This window comes from Candoia aspera, chromosome 1 (genome assembly GCF_035149785.1).
Source record: "Candoia aspera isolate rCanAsp1 chromosome 1, rCanAsp1.hap2, whole genome shotgun sequence".
NCBI classification, from domain to species: Eukaryota; Metazoa; Chordata; class Lepidosauria; order Squamata; family Boidae; genus Candoia; species Candoia aspera.
In genome coordinates this window covers 8,130,855-8,155,217 of record NC_086153.1, presented here as the reverse complement: position 1 = coordinate 8,155,217, position 24,363 = coordinate 8,130,855, and the positions used below count along the sequence as shown (strand labels likewise).

The 24,363-nt window shown below is 42.9% G+C and overlaps 1 protein-coding gene across 2 annotated transcripts in view; it reads right to left on the bottom strand.

The window, feature by feature from the left end:
* The window catches only part of CUEDC1 (CUE domain containing 1), a 41,500-nt gene that overhangs the window by 12,592 nt on the left and 4,545 nt on the right, over positions 1 to 24,363 (bottom strand). For both annotated transcript variants that reach the window (XM_063296884.1, XM_063296875.1), the window contains exons 2-5: positions 14,531 to 14,658; positions 10,045 to 10,171; positions 4,792 to 4,975; positions 4,047 to 4,130 (exon numbers count right to left, since the gene is read on the bottom strand). In XM_063296884.1, coding sequence (XP_063152954.1) covers positions 4,047 to 4,130; positions 4,792 to 4,975; positions 10,045 to 10,171; positions 14,531 to 14,658 — 523 coding nt within the window. The remainder of the gene's footprint in view (positions 1 to 4,046; positions 4,131 to 4,791; positions 4,976 to 10,044; positions 10,172 to 14,530; positions 14,659 to 24,363) is intronic.

The following is a 24,363-nucleotide window of genomic DNA, read 5'->3' as shown; positions in this document are numbered from 1 at the left end:
TTTCATCATGATTTGAAATCTACATGACACTCAAAAATGGTTTCATAATCGCGTGGAAACTAAAACCTCTTACCTCTTTAAGCTGTTGCTGAAGGAAGGGGATTAATTTTTTTCCCCTTACATATTGCTATTATGCTTACTTGTATCCAGGCTGTTAAACTTCTTTATCTCTGACTCTTAATTACTCATTTTCTTGTCATATCTCTTTGGCCTTGGCTATAGGGAGAGATTACAAATTGCATTTTCTTTTGCAGCTCCAGTGGTCTCCCTGCCTCTCCCCCATCCCCCCCCCCCACTTTCTTCTTCCTCCCTTGCTTTTTCTTTTTTCTCCCTCTCTCAATCTTCTTTTATTAAAAAATCATACATTTTGATAGGTCAATCAGCAGGACTGCCTTTTATTTCCCTTCTCCTCTAATGTGAAAAGTAACAATAAGTTTTAACATGTGGTTGGGATTTTTGGATTTTATTTTTCAAGTACCACTATATTTTTTTAATCCTTTTTAAAAATATTGTCTTGTGATATGGCCTAGATATGACTTATACTTTCCTTTTCCTCTTTAATATTAATCATATCTAGCAGCAAGTCTCCTTTGTAACACTGAATGTTAAAGGGTTCAAATCTTCAGCTGACCATGGACAAATGTTAGCTAATTTGAAAAAGATGGGAATTAAAAATTGCCTTCTTTCAGAGACTCATTCTTTCCCTACAAAGAACCTTTCAGAAAGTTTTTTGGGGGGAGGCTTAACTAAGTAGGAACTGTAGCTGTGCAAGAGATTTAATTATAAATTTACTAAGATATTGTTGAAGAAGTATCAGAGGAAGAAGACTGCTTTCTAACAAGGTCCAATCTCAGATTCTCTAGAACAACTAATAATTATTTTCAGTATTTGTATACTGCCTTTGAAGTAGATTGAGTCAAACCCTGCATCACTTTTTAGATTGGAACACTCCACCACCTGGGGCTGATCTTCACATCCAGGTTGCCTGAACACAAGCACAGCCCATTGATGATTTTTCAAGGGTAGGAACACATATCATTCTTTAATTCCACCCATCTTTTCATACTGCATATCAAAAGTAGTGTTTTCCCACTTGTAATAGTAGATTCTGCTACTGTGACCTTACAATAAAGGTAGTGTTAGTACTCATGGTTGGTGCTTCTTGTCTGGGCTACCTCAAAGGGCTGGCATCAATCCTGCAAGTCTCAAAGGACCTCTCCCCTCCCTTCTGAGATGCTTTCTCCACCAACAACCCTCCTTCAGACTTAGATTTCATTTATCAGACCATTGTCTAAGCTGCATATCTTCCTCCTGTCTTCCAAGGTCATTCTTGGTTTGAATGACGTACTTCATAGCAAGCAAACATCTATGCTGCAGTTGGCTACCATGCTGTGGCTGGGATGCTCCCTCCCTTCCAGTCACCGTTGGTGTCCTTCAGAGCCCTTTTGTCCTGGGGTGCTGGGTTGTCTGCCCCCTTCTGGATAGACTTGACCAGTCCAGTTTGTCTATCTCACAGAGGACCAATAAGAAGTTGGCTTTTTTTTTCAATAAGTTCACCAACACGATGATGAAAAACTGGGTTTCCTTCTTTTTTTTTTACAAGTTCATTGATGGAACTGTGAAACGATGGACCTTTCTGTTTTTCTTCTACCAGGTAAAATTGTCCAGAGTTTTACCAGTTACTTCTTCTAGTCCAAATGGCAGGAAGATTTTTTTAACTGGTCCACTAATGGATGCTCCAAGTAGGAAGTGGTCAAGTACAAGAAGGAATCTAACAGGAGGTCTATCAATAGAAACCAGATGTCCTCAAAGAGAAGGGAAGGCAACTGATGCTTACTTTCCCAGATCAGCTGGGAGGAATAAAGAAGGAATCCACCAATCAGACCCATGGTAAATGCAGTCCAGAGGGAATACCAGGCCATCTCTTGCAGTCCAGAGGGAATACCAGGCCATCTCTTGCAGTCCAGAGGGAATACCAGGCCATCTCTTGCAGTCCAGAGGGAATACCAGGCCATCTCTCTCTTGGAGTTGTGGTTGCTCCATTGCTGGAGGTTTTCAAGAAAAAATTGGACAATTGTTTGTCCGAGATGGTATGAGGGCGGGGGGTTGGACTTGAAAACCTCCAAGGTCCCTTCCAACCCTATAATTCTATGATTCTAAGGGGCTGAAATCCAGAAAGGAATGTCTTAAGCTGGTTTCATTTCCAGCTGATTAAAGCACTGGAGTTGAGCAGCTTAAGCCCCTAATGTAGAAAAGCCTGGTGATTTGTAATACTTTGCAAGATTCCATACACAATTTTAATTTAGTGGCTATTTGGTATTTTAGTAATCCCTTCCAACATGACTATATTTTCCCTTCTTCTGTACAGAGCAGTTGCTTTTGGTTAGGTAATTTCCTGATATTTCATTCTGATATTTGAAGTCAAAACAAATACGATGTAGAACATATTACAGTTTCAGATCATGGTCCTATGAAATGCTGTTCCGTTTGAAAAAAAATGTCAAATACATTTTGAAGGGCTCCTTGAATAAACCTTTGCTGAAAGAAAGATTTTATTAAGCAGATGGAACCGGAAATGGCAGAGGTTTTGTTGTATTAACAGGGACTTGTTAAATCGCTGCCTTGTTAAAAGAACTACTGAAGTGTTTATCTCGAGCTTGACTTACTACAAACACTTCTTAAGAGATGAAGTGACAACTGGCTATAGATAACAGTTTAGCGATAAATGGTAAGGAATTATTATCCCATTATGCAAGTCATTCATTGAGAGAGGTTGAGAGAGTCAGATCAATCCAAATCGAATAACTTTAGGGAAACCCTGCACAGGTCAAAATCTGTCTCAATGAATTCCAAGAAACCATATCAAAAGCTTTCTCACTGTCCAAATAAATTATAGCTGCTGGATGTTATCTGTTTTGAGTTTATTTATTTACTATGTTTTGTTTTGTTTTTATCCCGCCTTTATTATTTTTATAAATAACTCTTAAGTTTATAATATAAAGCTAATAATTTCATGGTATCAAAGCTTGATTCATGGCCCTGTATAAACCCAGCCTGGGTGAATATTAATCAGAAGAATAAACTACTAACCAGGCCAAAATAATTTAAGATCTTATGCTGACATTTATTCTAGCTTCAGTCACTGTCTGGAATAAGGAACTTCAGAATTCAGGTCTTCTTTGGCCACAATTTTCAAGTTATGACTGGACCCACTGAAATTCTGGCAATTATTACAATCTTAGTTTTGCAGGGATGGATTTCAGTAACTGCGCTGAATACTGCAACAGACATATGGAAAACATTGGGTTATAAATATAATTTTGACCATTTACTCATGAGAAGCTTACATTGTGGGACAACACAGTATAAACAGAGCAGGTACCTCTGGTTTTCAGTAAACTGGGCCTCTCAAAATATTATTACTGTGGATCAATTCTGAGAAAGCAGACTTTAAAAAAAACAAGTTTAATTCGTTTTACAGAATTTCTTGGCAGTTGACTCAACATTATGACTCAACACAGGAAGGAGAAATCTATATCTGATTTATAGCAATGGATGATTGAAATGCATGTTTGTCAGTATTTGAACTTGTTTATTTACAACTAGCTATATTATACTGGAAAATTATAACCTCCATGACATTTCTGAATCCCTTGTTCGTTCATTGATTTTTACTTTTTATTCCTCCTCGTCTTCTTTCTATGTTTTGTTTTGTTTGTTTGTTTGTTTGTTTATTTATTGTAATGTTCAATAAAAATGATCAAAAAGCATACTTGTGGTTTTGGTTTCAGGCAAGGAAGAAGACTTTTGTGCAATATGGTCAAATTGGAGTTGTTCTGTTTAGAACAGTGTTTTTCAAACTTGGCAACTTTAAGATGGATGGACTAATTCCCAGAATTCTGGGTGGCTAGGGAATTCTGGGTGAGGAATTCTGGGAGCTGAAGTCTTAGGTGGCAACCTGATATACAAAACAATTTAGTACAATCTCTAGCCACAGAACTAATAGTAGCCTTGGCAACAGAGATAAATACAACCGAACAACTTACCAGATAATACTGAGGACAAAGTGGGATCTGAACTGAGGGCAATGCTGTTCATTCTGGATTTCTTTGATTCGTACTTCAATCGATCTAGATGACCACACAGAAAAACAAATGTTTTAAAGGAAATTGACGAACTACATCAGTGTTCCTCAACCTTGGCAACTTGCTGGCTGGGGAATTTGGGGAGTTGAAGTCCACACATCTTGAAGTTGCCAAGGTTGAGAAACACTGGGTTAGATTGTCCAATTGCCAGGGCTCTGGTCAGAGGCTTCAGAGGAAAGCTCTCCAGCCACAGCATTGGCCAAATCATGGCTGTCACACTCTGGCTGGAGAGGAAAAGGTGATTATTTGTGTATTTTTTAAGGATCAATCTTTTTTTCCCTCTCAACAAGAACAAGTACTGGGCATCAGGCCACGCTTCAGAAATGTTGTGCTAAGACACTAGTAAGGTATTCAACAAACTGTCCCACCCATTTTTAATTAGTCAAGTGCAGTGTTTCTCAACCTCAGCATCTTTAAGATGTGTGGACTTCAATTCCCAGAATTCCCCAGCCAGCAAGGCTGGCTGGGGAATTCTGGGAGTTGAAGTCCACACACATCTTAAAGTTGTCGAGGTTGAGAAACACTGGTCTAGTGTGTTGGGCTAACCTGGCCATTGTGAAAATTACCTTTCCAAGCAGAAGAATATTCTCTATAAAGCACAAACAAGCAGAAAAGAGCTACCAAAGATTCTTGAATGGCCCATTACCTCTTTCAAGAGCCAGGAGGAAATCTCGGTTTCTCTGAAGTTCCTTCATGAACTCTTCATTCTGGAGGAACAGGGCAATCCTTTCATCTTCCAAATACTGCTTCCATTTCTTCTCCTGATCCAGTGACCCCTGGGCCCTCTGGCTTCCAGGGCTCTGGGTGGTCTGATGACAGCTTTGGGTACTCTAGAAAGAGGTTGGAGTGTAAAAAAAAACACATCTTATTTCTAGGTATGACAGAAGCCGCTTCCTATGTTAAACGTAGCAAAGCCAGATCCACGCAGAGCCCTAGATGTTGGTGAATGCAACAATACAGCCACAGATTTTGAAAACTTAAGATTCAAAGGCAATTGTTTTAGAGGTGTACTTTCAAAACGATTATACCTAAAATAAAGAAAAAAGACAATGGAGAAAGCTGCTTCTTTCTGACTGAAACCTCCCCCACCCCAGGCTTTAGGGCTGCACTTGATGCTTCAGTCCATGTATGGACCAAGCTAGATGTCTGATGCACACTTAGCTAGGGAAGGTTGGTTCTCCATCAATATCTTTTAAAAAAGGAGAGGGTGCAGTTTGGAAAGGGAGAGCAGTGGGCAAACAGGGGACCTTTAATCTTCCCATTACTTCTCATCAACATGTTCCTTTCTGAGGAATCTTCTTGCACTTAGAGAAAATAGCTCCCCACTTTGCCTCCCTCTTCCAAATCATGTGTTCGGTTTTTCTTCTTTAGAAACTTGTGGGTAGGTGACAGCCAGGGCCCTCACCTGAATGGCTAATAACAACAGCAACATGACCACCGCAACGAATAGAAGGCTACTAGAACAGTAGTGTTCTGAAGAAAGCGTGTAAAGGGATCCTTGAATCGAGCTGCTGGTGATCATAGCATAGAGAGTAAGGAAGGTGATGCTAATGGAGATATGCAGGTGGTGTTGCCTAGGTAAAAAGGGTGAAGGCATTTTGAAGCCCAGAACATCCAGATAACATTCAGAAATGGCTCAGGCAGACACCTCTCTAACTCACTGAACTGTAAGGAGGAGGAAGAGGTCCAGCACAACCAGATTTGCAAGTTTCTGTTACTATAGCCCAGTGTTTCTCAACCTCAGCAACTTTAAGATGTGTGGACTCCAACTCCCAGAATTCATGGCTGGCTGGGGAATTCTGGGAGTTGAAGTCCACACATCTTAAAGTTGCTGAGGTTGAGAAACGCTGCTATAGCCAATCTCAATAAAAGTAGTTTTAGCCCTCCTGTGGAGTTGATTTCATGGTCTGGTCTAGCTAGTGGGGCTGACAATATGACTATACCCATGCAGTTTTCTTGACAACAATACAAAGTGGTTTGCCATTGTCTTTTTAAGGATGCTTTCCCCCCAAGTCTGGCCTACAGCTCTGGAGATTACTTTATGGCCCTCCATTGAAGTACTGTAGTGTATGTGGGAAAGACCTTGGGAGATGGGACAAAGAGATGCTGCCACAGAATTGTCAGATAAGAGAGAGTATAGCCCACAGCAAAGGATCGTTACCTTGTCGTGGTGCTGGAGCTTGAGCACCTCAATGATGCCATGAGCTAAACCGTGAAGGGCCACCCAAGACGGGAAGGTCATGACAGAGAGGTCAGACTAAATACGATCCCTGGGGAAGGTAATGGCAACCCACCCCAGTATTCTTGCTGTGAAAACTAAATGGATCAGTACAACCAGAGATATGTCGGTATGCCATCGGAAGATGAGACCCCCAGGTCGGAAGATGGTCAAAATGCTACTGGGGAGGAACAGAGGATGAGCTCAACTAGCCCCAGACGTGATGACGCAGCTAGCTCAAAGCCGAAAGGACGGCTAGCAGCCGACGGTGCTGGTGATGAACGGCGAATCCGATGTTCTAAGGATCAACACACCATTGGAACCTGGAATGTAAGATCTATGAGCCAGGGCAAATTGGAGGTGGTTATTGGTGAGATGTCAAGACTAAAGATAGACATTCTGGGTGTCAGTGAACTGAAATGGACTGGAATGGGCCACTTCACATCAAATTACCACCAGATCTACTACTGTGGACAAGAGGACCACAGAAGAAATGGAGTAGCCTTCATAATTAATAGTAAAGTGGCTAAAGCAGTGCTTGGATACAACCCAAAAAACGACAGAATGATCTCAGTTCGAATTCAGGGCAAGCCATCTAACATCACAGTGATCCAAATATATGCCCCAACCACAAATGCTGAAGAAGCTGAAGTAGAGCAGTTCTATGAGGATCTGCAGCACCTACTGGACAACACGCCTAAAAGAGATGTTATTTTCATCACAGGAGACTGGAATGCTAAGGCGGGCAGTCAAATGACACCTCGAATTACAGGTAAGTATGGTCTGGGAGAACAAAATGAAGCAGGACATAGGCTGATAGAATTTTGCCAAGACAACTCACTCTGCATCACAAACACTCTCTTCCAACAACCTAAGAGATGGCTTTATACATGGACTTCACCAAATGGACAACACCGAAATCAGATTGATTACATCCTTTGCAGCCAAAGGTGGCGGACATCTGTACAGTCAGTAAAAACAAGACCTGGAGCTGACTGTAGTTCAGATCACGAACTTCTTCTTGCACAATTTAGGATCAGACTAAAGAGATTAGGGAAGACCCACAGATCAGCTAGATATGAGCTCACTAATATTCCTAAGGAATATGCAGTGGAGGTGAAGAATAGATTTAAGGGACTGGACTTAGTAGATAGGGTCCCGGAAGAACTCTGGACAGAAGTTGGCAGCATTGTTCAGGAGGCGGCAACAAAATACATCCCAAAGAAAGAGAAAACCAAGAAGGCAAAATGGCTGTCTGCTGAGACACTAGAAGTAGCCCAAGAAAGAAGGAAAGCAAAAGGCAACAGTGATAGGGGGAGATATGCCCAATTAAATGCAAAATTCCAGAGGTTAGCCAGAAGAGATAAGGAATTATTTTTAAACAAGCAATGCGCGGAAGTGGAAGAAGACAATAGAATAGGAAGGACAAGAGACCTCTTCCAGAAAATTAGAAACATTGGAGGTAAGTTCCAGGCCAAAATGGGTATGATCAAAAACAAAGATGGCAAGGACCTAACAGAAGCAGAAGAGATCAAGAAAAGGTGGCAAGAATATACAGAAGACCTGTATAGGAAGGATAACAATATCGGGGATAGCTTTGACGGTGTGGTCAGTGGGCTAGAGCCAGACATCCTGAAGAGTGAGGTTGAGTGGGCCTTAAGAAGCATTGCTAATAACAAGGCAGCAGGAGATGACGGCATCCCAGCTGAACTGTTCAAAATCTTGCAAGATGATGCTGTCAAGGTAATACATGCTATATGCCAGCAAATTTGGAAAACACAAGAATGGCCATCAGATTGGAAAAAATCAACTTATATCCCCATACCAAAAAAGGGAAACACTAAAGAATGTTCAAACTATCGAACAGTGGCACTCATTTCACATGCCAGTAAGGTAATGCTCAAGATCCTGCAAGGTAGACTTCAGCAGTTCATGGAGCGAGAATTGCCAGATGTACAAGCTGGGTTTAGAAAAGGCAGAGGAACTAGGGACCAAATTGCCAATATCTGCTGGATAATGGAAAAAGCCAGGGAGTTTCAGAAAAACATCTATTTCTGTTTTATTGACTATTCTAAAGCCTTTGACTGTGTGGACCATAACAAATTATGGCAAGTTCTTAGCAGTATGGGGATACCAAGTCATCTTGTCTGCCTCCTGAAGAATCTGTATAACGACCAAGTAGCAACAGTAAGAACAGACCACGGAAAAACGGACTGGTTTAAGATTGGGAAAGGAGTACAGCAGGGCTGTATACTCTCACCCTACCTATTCAACTTGTACGCAGAACACATCATGTGACGTGCTGGGCTTGAGGAATCCAAGGCTGGAGTTAAAATCGCTGGAAGAAACATTAACAATCTCAGATATGCAGATGATACCACTTTGATGGCTGAAAGTGAAGAGGAACTGAGGAGCCTTATGATGAAGGTGAAAGAAGAAAGTGCAAAAGCTGGTTTGCAGCTAAACCTCAAAAAAACCAAGAGTATGGCAACCAGCTTGATTGATAACTGGCAAATAGAGGGAGAAAATGTAGAAGCAGTGAAAGACTTTGTATTCCTAGGTGCAAAGATTACTGCAGATGCTGACTGCAGTCAGGAAATCAGAAGACGCTTAATCCTTGGGAGAAGAGCAATGACAAATCTCAATAAAATAGTTAAGAGCAGAGACATCACACTGACAACAAAGGCCCGCATAGTTAAAGCAATGGTGTTCCCTGTAGTAACATATGGCTGCGAGAGCTGGACCATAAGGAAGGCTGAGAGAAGGAAGATCGATGCTTTTGAACTGTGGTGTTGGAGGAAAATTCTGAGAGTGCCTTGGACTGCAAGAAGATCAAACCAGTCCATCCTCCAGGAAATCAAGCCAGACTGCTCACTTGAGGGAATGATATTAAAGGCAAAACTGAAATACTTTGGCCACATAATGAGAAGACAGGACACCTTGGAGAAGATGCTGATGCTAGGGAGAGTGGAAGGCAAAAGGAAGAGGGGCCGACCAAGGGCAAGATGGATGGGTGATATTCTAGAGGTGACGGACTCGTCCCTGGGGGAGCTGGGGGTGTTGACGACTGACAGGAAGCTCTGGCGTGGGCTGGTCCATGAAGTCACCAAGAGTCGGAAGCGACTAAACGAATAAACAACAACAAATAGCCCACAGCTAGATAGTGGGTGAGGCAAGAGGCTCGGAAGGGACCCTCCCTAGTTTCTTGGGCTGTAAAGGAGACAGTGGGAGATTCGTCCTTTCAGACTTGCAAGATTCTGTTAATGTAGCCTTACAACAAAGTAGAATTAGCTTATCTAGTCATGTTTCCTATCTGGTCTACCTGGTAAGGCTCACATCAATCTTTCAAGTTACGGTCTGAAACTAGGAAGCGTCCCTTCTGAGCCTCTTGCCACCCCCACTATCCAACTGCGGGCTATGCCCTCTCTTATCTGACCACTCCCTAGGCAGCACCTCTTCACCCCTTCTCCCAAGGTCTTTCCCACATACCATCACAAGTACTAACCAGGCCCAATGCACCTGTGCTGAAGAAAGTATAAGAATATCAGGTTCTCTCATGACACTACAACATCAGGGATCACACACTCTGCGGACATGTAGCAGATCACAAATGGATGTTACAGCCTGCCCCCTGGGGCAACGTGTTACCCACCCTAAATACAAAACTTCTGTATTTCCCACCTGTACCGTATCCATTTGCTGCGGTAAGATGCGGAGGAAGTCATCTGGAAGATTCCCTAATAATGGTGGGTTCCAGTCCCTGTATCGCCTTTGTGCTTGTGAACCACTGGAATTCTGGATATCAGTCCTGCTCGGTCCAGAAAAAAAGCAAATTTCAATAATATTTTCAACTCCACATCTCTTAAAAGATTGAGTCTTCTCTAAACACTTCATTATTCATTTCATATTGTTCATTTCATTACTCACTTCACTGTTCATTAAAGAACAATCATCAGTGTTCACAATACAATGCAATAATATCATAATTGTATTTTCCATTAAAAAAAAGTTTCTAGTCCTTAAGCCTGGATTATAAACTTGATAGATGTTATTGAAACATTGGACTGGGAGTAGAGGTGTAGAGTTAAACAAAAGTCTCATTGGTCTGAGACTTTTTTTTTTCACTGCTCAATTCATCCCTTCCCATAAAGAGCAGAAAATTGTCTAAAAAAGCAAAAATGTGCAACTGAACAAATCTGCAAACAAACTGCAACTCCCAGTCTATGAGATGCATATAAATTGGGAGTCCCCTGATGCAGCATGTTGAATGGCTCCTCTCACATTGGTTCCTCAGAGGAAATCTGCATTCAAGAAAAGAACTGCTAAAAGCCATGGAGGGAGGGGAAGAGGGGGAGGCTATGAACATCCACCAACGGACATTCTGCTAGGATTTCAGCAGATGGCGCAAAAACTGCCCAGAATTCTTTAACTGACATGCACACAGGAGGCCTCTTGGGGAAGAAGACACAGGACCAAAGGAGCAGAGGAACACGGGGAGTCCTCATTTAGTGACCACAAGTGGGACCAACTTGGTCATTAAGCAAGGCAGTCGCTAATGTGCTTATGATCTGACTTCTGCTTTCCTTTACTTTACAGACCTGCAAAGATCATCAATGCACAGACTGGGTGCAAAGTTACTTTTTCATCACCGTCGTAACTGCGAATGGTCGCTAAACAAGGACAACCTGTAGAGGAAGCAGCAGCTTTTCAAGCCACAGTGTACACCAGATCTTAGCTAAATGCTGCAAATGCACTCCGTGCCTCAAAGCTGGAGTTTGCCGTCTTAGCGCCTTCACTGGAGCGTAAAATGCTGAGCAAGATGCTGGCCCACCCAGGAAGGAAAACAAGTAGGGGAAAAAAGTGGATGTGGAATAAACTGAGAGCCAGGGTGGTGTAGTGGCCAAGATCCTGAGCAAGGAACAGGCAGAAAAGAGGATGGTAACTCCCCTCCGCCACAAGAGGTTATGGGTAACTTTTGGTCAGTTCCTCTCTCTCAGCCCGACTTACCTGACAGGATTGTTGCTGGGGGTAAAAATAGATGAAGGGAGGTCTATGTATAGCACCCTGAGCCCCTGAATGAAAAGGTGAGTATAAATTTAACAAACAGATACATTAAATCAGGGTTCCTCAACCTTGGCAACTCTAAGCTGTGTGGACCTCAACTCCCAGAATTCCCCAGCCAGGGTTGAGGAACCCTGCATTAAATCACCTCAAAGGGAAGTGCTTAAAATTCAAGTATCCTGCTCAATCTCATGCATGGCAGAGTTTCTCTTTCTTTCCTTTTTCGTTATTTTTCATGAAATGTTATGTTTGTTTGTTTGTTTGTTTCTCATATTTCTGCAACGCCCATCTCGCAAGCGACTCTGGGCGGTTTACAATTTAGTTAAAATGACAAACGATTGAAAACATAAAAACAAATCCATCACCAAAATATAAATATAAAATATAGAAAAAATATTTAACATTTATATAAAATATACATTCCTCAGAGCCACATCACAGCGCCAACCACCCCCATGACCGGCTATCCCCCCTCCTGCCCCAAGCGAGGCGGCAAAGCCAAGTTTTCATTCCCTTTCGGAAGGCCGCTAGAGTAGGGGCCTGCCTCACCTCTGGGGAGTAACATGTTCCACAGGGAGGGGGCCACGGCAGAGAAGGCCCTCCTCCTGGACCCTGCTAATTGACAACCCCTCATGGACAGGATCCGTAACATGCCCTCTCTGCCTGACCAGGTGGGACGGGTCGGTGCAATGGGGGTGAGACGGTCCCTCAGGTAGCCTGGCCCCATGCCATGTAGGGCTTTAAAGGTGATAACCAACACCTTGAATTGGACCCGGAAGCAAATGGGCACCCAGCGCAGCTCGCGCAGCAGAAGTGTTATATGCGCCATCCTTGGGGCTCCTAAAACTGCTCGTGCGGCCAAATTCAGAACCAGATGCAGCTTCGGGATGCTCTTCAAGGGTAGCCCCATGTAGAGCGCATTACAGTAGTCTATACAGGAGATGACTAGGGCATGAGTGACTGACCGGAGGGCCTCCCGATCCAGGAAGGGGAGTAGCTGACGCACAACATGAAGTTATATATTTTATATCATGGATAAGAAAGAGAAAAAAGGATATAACAAAGGAAAGGAAAGCACACAAAAATCTGTATGCGTGTGTGCATGTCTGTGTGCATCACTTGGAAGTATTGATGCACAAATCTAATGCCATCTTAAGGAAATGTGGACCTGCCACTGTTAATCCAGTCTCATGCCTTCTAAATACCCAGGACTGGAGCCACAAAGGACAGCCCTTTCAACACATCCATTTGCAGAGATCCAAGGCCCTTTGCTTCCTTGGAGTTTGTTCTCAATTGGAACTGTTGGGGGCTTACAAAAGTCCCTGGAGTTCTACATAAAAATGTCAAGTCCTTGTTTGCTCATCTAGAAAAGGTGTTATTGCATACCTTCCTTCTCACTATATTTCTGTGCTGTGTCTAGAACAAGAGAATGAGGAACAGTCCTGTCTGGGGTGGGGGTGTCAAAATCTGCAAGATGGCAGGCACAAAGTTGCAATCCAAATCCTGCCCTTTTTGTATGTACAGGTAGTCCTCACTTAATGACCATTTGTTTAGTGATGGCTTGGACTTACAACAGTGCTGAAAAAAACAACTTGCAACCGGTCCTCACACTTATGACAGTCACAGCATCCTTACAGTCACATGATCACGATTTGGGCCACCAATTCACATTTATGACCATTGCAGCATCCCATGGTCATGTGATTGCCATTTTCGACCTTCCCAGCCGGCTTCTGACAAGCAAAATCAGTGGGGAACAGTGTGATTTGCTTAATGACCACATGGTTTGCTTAATGCCCAAAGTGATTTGCTTAACAACCACCACAAAAAGGTCATAAAATCAGGTGATTCATTTAATGACTGCTTCACTTAGCAACCAAAATTTCAGTCCCAATTGTGGTCGCTAAGTGAGGATTACCTGTATATAAAAAATGAGGCAGTGATGGGGAGGATCATCAATGACAGTCCATTTCAGCCAAAAGACACAAGACAACTGCACAGCAAGGCCTCATGGGGAGGCACACTTGCTGTTTTGTTTATTTTTTATTTTGCAATCTGCCCCTTCCACTATTTATTATCCCAATCAAAGTGGGGCTGCACAAAGAAGTCAAAATAGCAGGCAGGGAAGCATGACAGATACACAATGAAGGGGTGGGGCTTTGATGGTGATGCCACACCCACTATATTGCAGATGTGGACACCCACCCAGTCATGAATGCCCCAATACAGGTAGTCCTCATTTAGTGACCACAATTGGGATCAGCAACTTCATTATTAAGCCATGCGGTCACTAAGTGAAACCGCAACAGCACTTATGATCTTACTTCAGGTTTCCTTTGCTTTACAGACCTGCGAAGATCATAAATGTGAGGACTGGTCATAAAGTTATTTTTTCATCACCATCCTAACTGTGAACAGTTGCTAAACAAGGCATTCACTAAATGAGTACTACCTATATAACATTTTTCTCCTCTTTGGAAAAGAAGTGGGAACAAGCAGGGGATTGGGAGCAGAGTGAATGGGAGGAACTGATCTGCCCAAGTGTCATTCCTATTGGATAGTTTAAAAAAATAACCAAGGTCACAGGAAGCTACTTTAAACCAAATTATGGGATGGCAGATATGGGGTCAATATCAGGAGGAACGTCTTAACAGTAATTGCAGTTTGATAATGGAATCATTTATCTAGGGCAATATTTCCCAACCTTGGCAACTTCCAACTGTGTAGACTTCAACTCCCAAAATTCTCATCAATGGCCATGTTGGCTGTGGAATTCTGGGATTTGAAGTCCAGACACATCTGCAAACTGCCAAAGTTTTGAAGCACTGATCTAGAGCAAGCAAGGGACCCTCTGGTCTACCAGATGGGACTGAACTACAACTCCCAGCTTTCCTCTGCTTTGTCCATGCTGGCTAGACTGTTGTTCATCGACATCTGGAGAGCCACAGATGACCACACCCCTAATTCAGGCAGTTGTGTTCTCTCCCTCACTGGAGTCCTATCAACAGAGGCTGGGAAAACATCTGCTGGATTTCTTATCTTGAGATGAGGTTGGACTAGCTGGACATTTCCAGCTCTATGATTCTGGACCTTAATGTCTACATACCTGGGTGGTGGTACTGGAGGAGTCTGCAAGTACTTTCGGCCATACACATGCATATCATAGGAAGGAGGAGAGTAAACTGGGGGGGGCTCCTCATCTGAACTGTCAGGTTCCAATGTCCGTTCCAGAATCTAAACCAAATGAGAAAAAGGTTTGCATTCGTTACAGTCCCTTCACTCGTTATGGATAAAGATAGCTTTCCCACGTTGACTAAACAAACTGGCTCTTAGAAGTAAGAAATGGAACCTGTGATTCTAGATGCTGAGTTATGTGGGAAGGGGAAAGGGACTCGGGGAAACCCCAGCAGAGGGGAAGTGGGTCAAGGGAAAAGACACAGAGGTGAAATGGAGGTCCTAAGGAAGTGAAACCTCAGTTCAGAGGGTCAGGAGATCAAAAACGGGATTAAAGAGGGAAATGAGAAAAGTAGCGATGGACCAAAAACAGGAAACAGTTATGTATCATGTTCCAATTCCTGCAAGGAGCTGAGCTGCTACTCCAAAGAGATTTTGCAGATTTCAGGCTGTGTGATGTGGTGGAAACACACGAACACACGAACTCAGTCCCTTAACTACTAATGGACTCACTGCCAGCACCATCCAAATGCACCTGAAGGGTGGAGGTGAGCAATCCAGCCAGCACCAGGAGAGCAGAACGAGCCTACCTAGACAGCACAGTTAAATGGTCCTATGACTCCCTGTCACCTCAAACACGGGGAAGTGATTTCATTGCACCCAGTGCTAAAGTAGCTGCACTGGTCATGGGTGCCTGCACGAGTGAGAATCAGGGCAAATGGGTAGAAAAGGTATTTTCCAAAACATTCCCACTACCCTTTTCCTGCCAAATCAGAGCACCTCTCGCGCCTAGTTTCTGGGTACAGCCGCCATCCCTTCTTCTCCAAAACATGCTGTGACATCATTATCTGCAAATGGTTGGGAGGTCCGCTGGGGATGGTCAATTAGTATAGAGGGAGAAGCATAAAGGAGACATGGAGTTAAAGAATTGGGAGGATGGAAGACAGAAAAGGGAATTGTCAGCTCTGAGAAAGATTTAGATCAGGGTTTCTCAACCAGGGTTCCGTGGCACCCTCGGGTTCCACGAGAGATCACAAGGGGTTCCCTGGGAGATCACCATTTATTTAAAAATTATTTCAAATTCGGGCAACTTCACATTAAAGAGGTAACTTTCATTATTTTTAGTTTAAGAAGATGGTTCATGCATATATACAGGCCTACCCATGAAACAAATATAATCATTTTGTAACTTGTGGCCTCTATTTGAGCCTGAATGTTCAGAGGTTCCCTGAGGCCTGAAAAATATTTCAAAGGTTTCTCCAGGGTCAAAAAGTTGAGAAGGGTGGATTAGACGTTCCAGTGGGAGTGGGATTTTGGAAAACAGAAAGTAGGTACATGAACTCTGGAATTATGGCCCAATACATCTGGACAACATAAGGCTGAGAGAGCGCTGGGCCTCCTTTGAAAGCTAGTGAGCCTATGCAATAAGGATGTGCAGTTCTTCCAGGATGTGGGTCACGCTTGACTTTTATGAGATGTGCTGGGGCCCACGTCCCAAAACAAACTGGCATTAAATTTGATATGATTTTATTGACATTTAAATGCAATGCACACTGATATTGCTAATATGAGGACTCTCCAGTCAGACATGAAACATTCTGTCCCATTTAAAAAAAAACGGTTTGTTAACTTTTCCTGCCAAGAACTTCTGCAAAGGAACTGGATTCATGCAACACAAAGTCTACACAGTTTACAGTAACACTGAACTGAAGACTGTCTGTATCCTGGTTTGACAGATACTTAAACTTCCTTCTTGTACCTGCTTTTACAGCACTAAGAATACCAACATTACTAATCCCGAATGGGCCCCATTAGGCTTGACAAGGGAAGCAATATTCACCTTTGAGGGTCACAAAGTACACAGGCCTGGAAGAACTGTCAGCTCAGGCAAAGGGCCAACATTTTGTCCTTAAGCTACCCTGGTAGCTCCCAACAAGCCCCTCCCCCCCAGGAGCCATACTAAGGAATGCTGAGATCCAGCCTGTGTTTTGGCAGGCAGGACATCTGCTATCATCTTGCTGGGAGATTTTCACACCCGTAAATAGTTGACAGTGTGTGCTGCACAACCCTAAACTTGCTTGCAGCTGTCTCTGTTCCTAAGCATCAAGCACAACCTGCTTTCCCACTAGGACAGTGTTTCTCAACCTCAGCAACTTTAAGAGGTGTGGACTTCAACTCCCAGAATTCATGGCTGGCTGGGGAATTCTGGGAATTGAAGTCCACTCCTCTTAAAGTTGCTGAGGTTGAGAAACACTGCACTAGGGGAAGCCAACTGCTTACAGCCCTTCCGCATTACCACCAATCGATCTCATAAACCTTCCCAAATTGATTACAGCTCTCCATAGCTATTCTCCCAGTTTCCCACCCCCATCAGCATTCCCTTCAGCTAGCCAACGGGGGAATGTGAAAATCAGTCTTCAGAAAGCCCCATGTCGTCTTTCCCACCTGGTGCTCCAAGGGTTTTGTGGCAAGTTAAAACAATCAGCTGCCAAGGATCCTTTTGCTCCTAAGCAGGGAGGACTCTTGAGGTCCCAGACCGCCTTAGCCTCAGTGAGAAAGAACAGCCAAGGTGGTGGGATTAGAGAAGAATCCCTGCTAGTGGAAAAGCACAGTGGATTTTTTATTCCTCTTGCACCCATTGCTGAGCCAAAAGTAAATCAGCTCAGCTGTCCAAAGAAGATGGTACTGTGAGAATATGGGTGCAGTGCCAATCCAGAAGTGATGCCAAGCTGCATGTGGAAGTGCCCTGAATCTTGCCACAGTTGCTTCTGTGTGTCCCCCCCGCCCCCGACCTTCTCTGCCTTTTCTTTCTTTCCTGGCATCTCTTTACCGTCTCAGGGAGCAAGGGGGGAATCAGTGTCACTGATTTCTTAATGTCTCCTTGTTCATTATCCAGGAATGCCTAAAAACCAAGTTCCATAAGCAAGCAATCTTAAAAACCTACACCATACAGGATGTCCACAAATGGAACAAGGGGATAAAGTGACAATATGATGATGTCATTGTGGTTTCAACCAGATGTCTATGGTTTTAGGGCCTTTCCACACTGCAGCTTTAAGCTTCTGGACTCCTGAGCATAAACCGTCTGGAAATTAAGCTGGTTTAAGAAATTTGTTTCTGGATTTCAACCTCTTCCTCCACTTTGGCCATGTTGATGGCCTAACATTCTCTCCAGACCACATTTACCACAGCCCTGATCGGTGAATTCACCTTCTTTACAGGAAGGGAGGGAGGGAGGGAAGATTTTTCCATTTTTCCTGTCTCTTGAACTAGAAGGAGAGTGGCAGAACTTTTGTCAATTTCACTGGGTTAAAAAGAAAGACAGGTCCATTCTTTTAATTTTCCCCTCTTCCTTCAATGTGCTGATAAAAAAGAAAAAGACAGATCTACCATTTCATTGTTCCATCAGTATTTTTTTTTAAAGCCCAGCTGTTCCACTTCTAAAAGAAAATGGCCATGGAGGGCAGTGTCCAGCGACCAAGGTAGGGTAGCATAGGAGACGAAAACCAGGTTTGTGATGAATTCTTCAGACCTGATCCTGTGCCTGAGAGCTCAAGAACAGGTAAGCGCTTAAGCAGCTACTAAACTATTTAATGAGCACTAGATTAGAGAAACCCAGCAATCTCCTTTTTCAAAAAGACTGGTGCAAGTTCAAACAAAATCTAAAAATGGTGATTTTTTTGTCATACAAGCCAAATGATATTTGCAAAAACGGAATCATGTGGGCAACAGGCAAATAATTCTAAATTGTCTATTTGGAGAGGTCCTTATTTAAGTGCATTTAGGAATGCTACTTTACTACCTTAGATGTCCATGACATCTAGAGCTTATTGGCCAGGCAGCATTGAGAGCTTTCTAACTAGGTCATCAAAGAAATGGAGTGGTAGTCAATTTTTCAAACTCACTACAGATGTTCCATAAAAAAGTTGGAAATGTGCATATTTAAAGACTAATTATGTTTTAAATTCTAAAAATGAGAACATGGAATGATATGATTCATGTTGTTGTTGTTTATTCCTTCAGTCGCTTCCGACTCTTCGTGACTTCATGGACCAGCCCACGCCAGAGCTTCCTGTCGGTTGTCAACACCCCCAGCTCCCCCAGGGACGAGTCCATCACCTCTAGAATATCATCTATCCACCTTGCCCTTGGTCGGCCCCTCTTCCTTTTCATGTAGTCTAGATTCAATAATAAGTTTAAAGGTTGAATTAATTCTATATTGATATCATATGGATCTCATTTTTTCTTTTTTTTTTCCTCAGTCCTTTCCCCTCCCCTCATGTGCAGTTCATTTTAATCCCTGGGTTAACTAACTCAAGAACTAACTCAACTAGTTGTGTCCTTTCTGACTGTAACCATTTCCCAAGTCTGAGGAAAACATCCTGATTTTTTGCTCTGGAGATGTCAAGAATTGCATCTGGAACCCTATGCTGTACAAATATACAGCTACCCCTGATCAGGTACTTTCCAAGTGTGCCAAGATTACAAAACCTGAATTCCAACCACCACCACCACCACCACCATCTCTCTGTACAACATTCATCCATCTTGCCAGACTTCCCAACCAAGCCTGGGCTTTAGATCACAGATCAACTGACCCTTCAGGGCTTAGCTTGGTTCCTCATGGACATCACTTAGGTTAGAATCTTTAATGTAGACAAGGATGAAGCCCACTCCTGGTGAGATGATATAAGCACCTCTTATAACCTCAGATCTTTAAACCAGTGGCTTCTTCTTCCCATCATTCTAAAATAACAGATACTTGGAACAATGCCTGATAGCCCTGAAGCCAAGCTGTTGTTGTATGTTTAGTTAACAACTGGCCTTGGAATCACCAGTTCCCATCTCAACCCCGTAGACATCTAGCCATCCAAACTACCAGGTATTGTAGGAATAGCTTATGAAGCAATGACAAACAACATCTAAAGATCAGACCTTGTAAATAGGGAAAGTTGAGAGAAAGTTGAGTCAGGGTATACCATCAACTGTTACTTTTGGGGAGAAGGATAAGTCTTCCTTCAGATCAATAACAACACCCAAACTACAGAATAAGCAAAAAGAACACCCATTTTAATAGTCATTGAATGCTTGAATGAAGATCAATCAACACTGGAATTTTGGGGAGAGGAACAAGAAACACACTTTGCAAAAGAGAGGGTATGTATATGTATATATGGGTAACAGAGGTTTTGCAAGTCTGGTGCCTAAAATTAAATGCTTGCATTCAAAAAGGGGAAACAGTTATTAGCCCTACCTAGATGTAGAATTTGGACAGTCTTGCTTGCATTAATCCTTTCCACTGAGCACTGAAGAGCAATATATGACCAAGGGTAATTTCAAAATCAGCTGAACATTCTACATCTAGTTTTTGACCACTTAGGCCAAGGTTGGGGAAACAACGGAATGTCTAGACAACGTTGGATTAAAAATCCCATCCTTCCAGATATTGTTGAGTTAAAAATCCCATCCTTCCTGATCATTGTCCCTACAGGCTTCCTCTTGCCTTCTCCTTCTTTCTGGTTTTATTTGCCATCCAAGAAAGCCTGCCATCTTACACCAGATCATAGATTAATTGTACTGCATGATATCCTAATCAAGCCTATGTCATAGCCTTTCCCTTAATTGTTTTGGCCATGATGAGGGTCAGCCTAACCAACAGGGAGAGTAAGATGGGTGAATAGGAGGCAGAGTACACCAGCATTCTAATATTCCCAGATAAATTATCCATAATACCTACAAAATGTAGGAAACTGTTGTTGTTTATTCGTTTAGTCGCTTCCGACTCTTCGTGACTTCATGGACCAGCCCACGCCAGAGCTTCCTGTCGGTCGTCAACACCCCCAGCTCCCCCAGGGACGAGTCCGTCACCTCTAGAATATCATCCATCCATCTTGCCCTTGGTCGGCCCCTCTTCCTTTTGCCTTCCACTCTCCCTAGCATCAGCATCTTCTCCAGGGTGTCCTGTCTTCTCATTATGTGGCCAAAGTATTTCAGTTTTGCCTTTAATATCATTCCCTCAAGTGAGCAGTCTGGCTTTATTTCCTGGAGGATGGACTGGTTGGATCTTCTTGCAGTCCAAGGCACTCTCAGAATTTTCCTCCAACACCACAGTTCAAAAGCATCGATCTTCCTTCGCTCAGCCTTCCTTATGGTCCAGCTCTCACAGCCATATGTTACTACAGGGAACACCATTGCTTTAACTATGCGGGCCTTTGTTGTCAGTGTGATGTCTCTGCTCTTAACTATTTTATCGAGATTTGTCATTGCTCTTCTCCCAAGGATTAAGCGTCTTCTGATTTCCTGACTGCAGTCAGCATCTGCAGTAATCTTTGCACCTAGGAATACAAAGTCTTTCACTGCTTCTACATTTTCTCCCTCTATTTGCCAGTTATCAATCAAGCTGGTTGCCATAATCTTGGTTTTTTTCAGGTTTAGCTGCAAGCCAGCTTTTGCACTTTCTTCTTTCACCTTCATCATAAGGCTCCTCAGTTCCTCTTCGCTTTCAGCCATCAAAGTGGTATCATCTGCATATCTGAGATTGTTAATGTTTCTTCCAGAGATTTTAACTCCAGCCTTGGATTCCTCAAGCCCAGCTTGTCGCATGATGTGTTCTGCATACAAGTTGAATAGGTAGGGTGAGAGTATATAGCCCTGCCGTACTCCTTTCCCAATCTTAAACCAGTCCGTTGTTCCGTGGTCTGTTCTTACTGTTGCTACTTGGTCGTTATACAGATTCTTCAGGAGGCAGACAAGATGACTTGGTATCCCCATACCGCTAAGAACTTGCCACAATTTGTTATGGTCCACACAGTCAAAGGCTTTAGAATAGTCAATAAAACAGAAATAGATGTTTTTCTGAAACTCCCTGGCTTTTTCCATTATCCAGCGGATATTGGCAATTTGGTCTCTAGTTCCTCTGCCTTTTCTAAACCCAGCTTGTACATCTGGCAATTCTTGCTCCATGAATTGCTGAAGTCTACCTTGCAGGATCTTGAGCATTACCTTACTGGCATGTGAAATGAGTGCCACTGTTCGATAGTTTGAACATTCTTTAGTGTTTCCCTTTTTTGGTATGGGGATATAAGTTGATTTTTTCCAATCTGATGGCCATTCTTGTGTTTTCCAAATTTGCTGGCATATAGCATGCATTACCTTGACAGCATCATCTTGCAAGATTTTGAACAGTTCAGCTGGGATGCCGTCGTCTCCTGCTGCCTTGTTATTAGCAATGCTTCTTAAGGCCCACTCAACCTCACTCTTCAGGATGTCTGGCTCTAGCTCACTGACCACACCGTCAAAGCTATCCCCGATATTGTTATCCTTCCTATACAGGTCTTCTGTATATTCTTGCCACCTTTTCTTGATCTCTTCTGCTTCTGTTAGGTCCTTGCCATCTTTGTTTTTGATCATACCCATTTTGGCCTGGAATTTACCTCCAATGTTTCTAATTTTCTGGAAGAGGTCTCTTGTCCTTCCTATTCTATTGTCTTCTTCCACTTCCGCGCATTGCTTGTTTAAAAATAATTCCTTATCTCTTCTGGCTAACCTCTGGAATTTTGCATTTAATTGGGCATATCTCCCCCTATCACTGTTGCCTTTTGCTTTCCTTCTTTCTTGGGCTACTTCTAGTGTCTCAGCAGACAGCCATTTTGCCTTCTTGGTTTTCTCTTTCTTTGGGATGTATTTTGTTGCCGCCTCCTGAACAATGCTGCCAACTTCTGTCCATAATTCTTCCGGGACCCTATCTACTAAGTCCAGTCCCTTAAATCGATTCCTCACCTCCACTGCATATTCCTTAGGAATATTAGTGAGCTCATATCTAGCTGATCTGTGGGTCTTCCCTAATCTCTTTAGTCTGATCCTAAATTGTGCAAGAAGAAGTTCGTGATCTGAACTACAGTCAGCTCCAGGCCTTGTTTTTACCGACTGTACAGATGTCCGCCACCTTTGGCTGCAAAGGATGTAATCAATCTGATTTCGGTGTTGTCCATCTGGTGAAGTCCATGTATAAAGCCGTCTCTTAGGTTGTTGGAAGAGAGTGTTTGTTATGCAGAGCGAATTGTCTTGGCAAAATTCTATCAGCCTATGTCCTGCTTCATTTTGTTCTCCCAGGCCATACTTTCCTGTAATTCGAGGTGTCATTTGACTGCCCACCTTAGCATTCCAGTCTCCTGTGATGAAAATAACATCTCTTTTAGGCGTGTTGTCCAGTAGGTGCTGCAGATCCTCATAGAACTGCTCTACTTCAGCTTCTTCAGCATTTGTGGTTGGGGCATATATTTGGATCACTGTGATGTTAGATGGCTTGCCCTGAATTCGAATTGAGATCATTCTGTCGTTTTTTGGGTTGTATCCAAGCACTGCTTTAGCCACTTTACTATTAATTATGAAGGCTACTCCATTTCTTCTGTGGTCCTCTTGTCCACAGTAGTAGATCTGGTGGTCATTTGATGTGAAGTGGCCCATTCCAGTCCATTTCAGTTCACTGACGCCCAGAATGTCTATCTTTAATCTTGACATCTCACCAATAACCACATCCAATTTGCCCTGGCTCATAGATCTTACATTCCAGGTTCCAATGGTGTGTTGATCCTTAGAACATCGGATTCGCCGTTCACCACCAGCACCGTCGGCCGCTAGCCGTCCTTTCGGCTTTGAGCTAGCTGCGTCATCACGTCTGGGGCTAGTTGAGCTCATCCTCTGTTCCTCCCCAGTAGCATTTTGACCATCTTCCGACCTGGGGGTCTCATCTTCCGATGGTATACCGACATATCTCTGGTTGTACTGATCCATTTAGTTTTCACGGCAAGAATACTGGGGTGGGTTGCCATTACCTTCCCCAGGGATCGCATTTAGTCTGACCTCTCTGTCATGACCTTCCCGTCTTGGGTGGCCCTTCACGGTTTAGCTCATGGCATCATTGAGGTGCTCAAGCTCCAGCACCACGACAAGGTAACGATCCTTTGCTGAAGTAGGAAACTAATACCCCCTTATAGAGGGGTATGAGGGATTATGGAGAGGCTAGGATAGGAAGGAAAGAGAGATTAGATGTAACAGTCAAAAGACAGAAGGCAAGTCTGGTGGAAGCTGGTCTCATAAATGGCAACTCAGCCCAGGTAGAAAGCTGAGAAGCATTTCAAAGCATTCAAACCATCCTGTCTTAATGAAGAGGCAGGTGGACAATTTCTCTTGCAGTTTCCAAGATTCTGCATTTACCCCACTATTAAAAATAGTGACTGAACTCTGGGTGATTCATGATTCCTTGATCTTGCCCTGTTATCTTTATATAATATTATAGACAGATAAGAGATCTGATATTAACTTATATTATTATAATAGGATCAAGCCACACTAAACTGCCTAATCTAGGCATTTATGCAAGGAACCGCTCAGTGAGAAAGGCACATGTTCTGCAATAAAAATTCCAAATAGACTTTATTTCTACTCTGTCCCGCACACTTATTCTATAGCAAACTAAATAGGACAGAAATTTAATTAACAAAACCAATTCAGAATAATCCATAATGCTGAATCAGAACCAAGGACAGGATATACAGGAGTTTGACAAGCAACTGGGTGACATTAACACCAGTACAGAGCCAACAGATGTTAATGAACACTGACCCAGTTTAATGAATAATAGCAGAATGGGGGGTCAATGCCTAGAGAGCTCTTTATTTATTTATCATTGATTGATTGATTTATAATATAATTTCATTGAAAGTTTTAAAACAAGAGTAAAAGTTAATACAAACTAAAATAGAG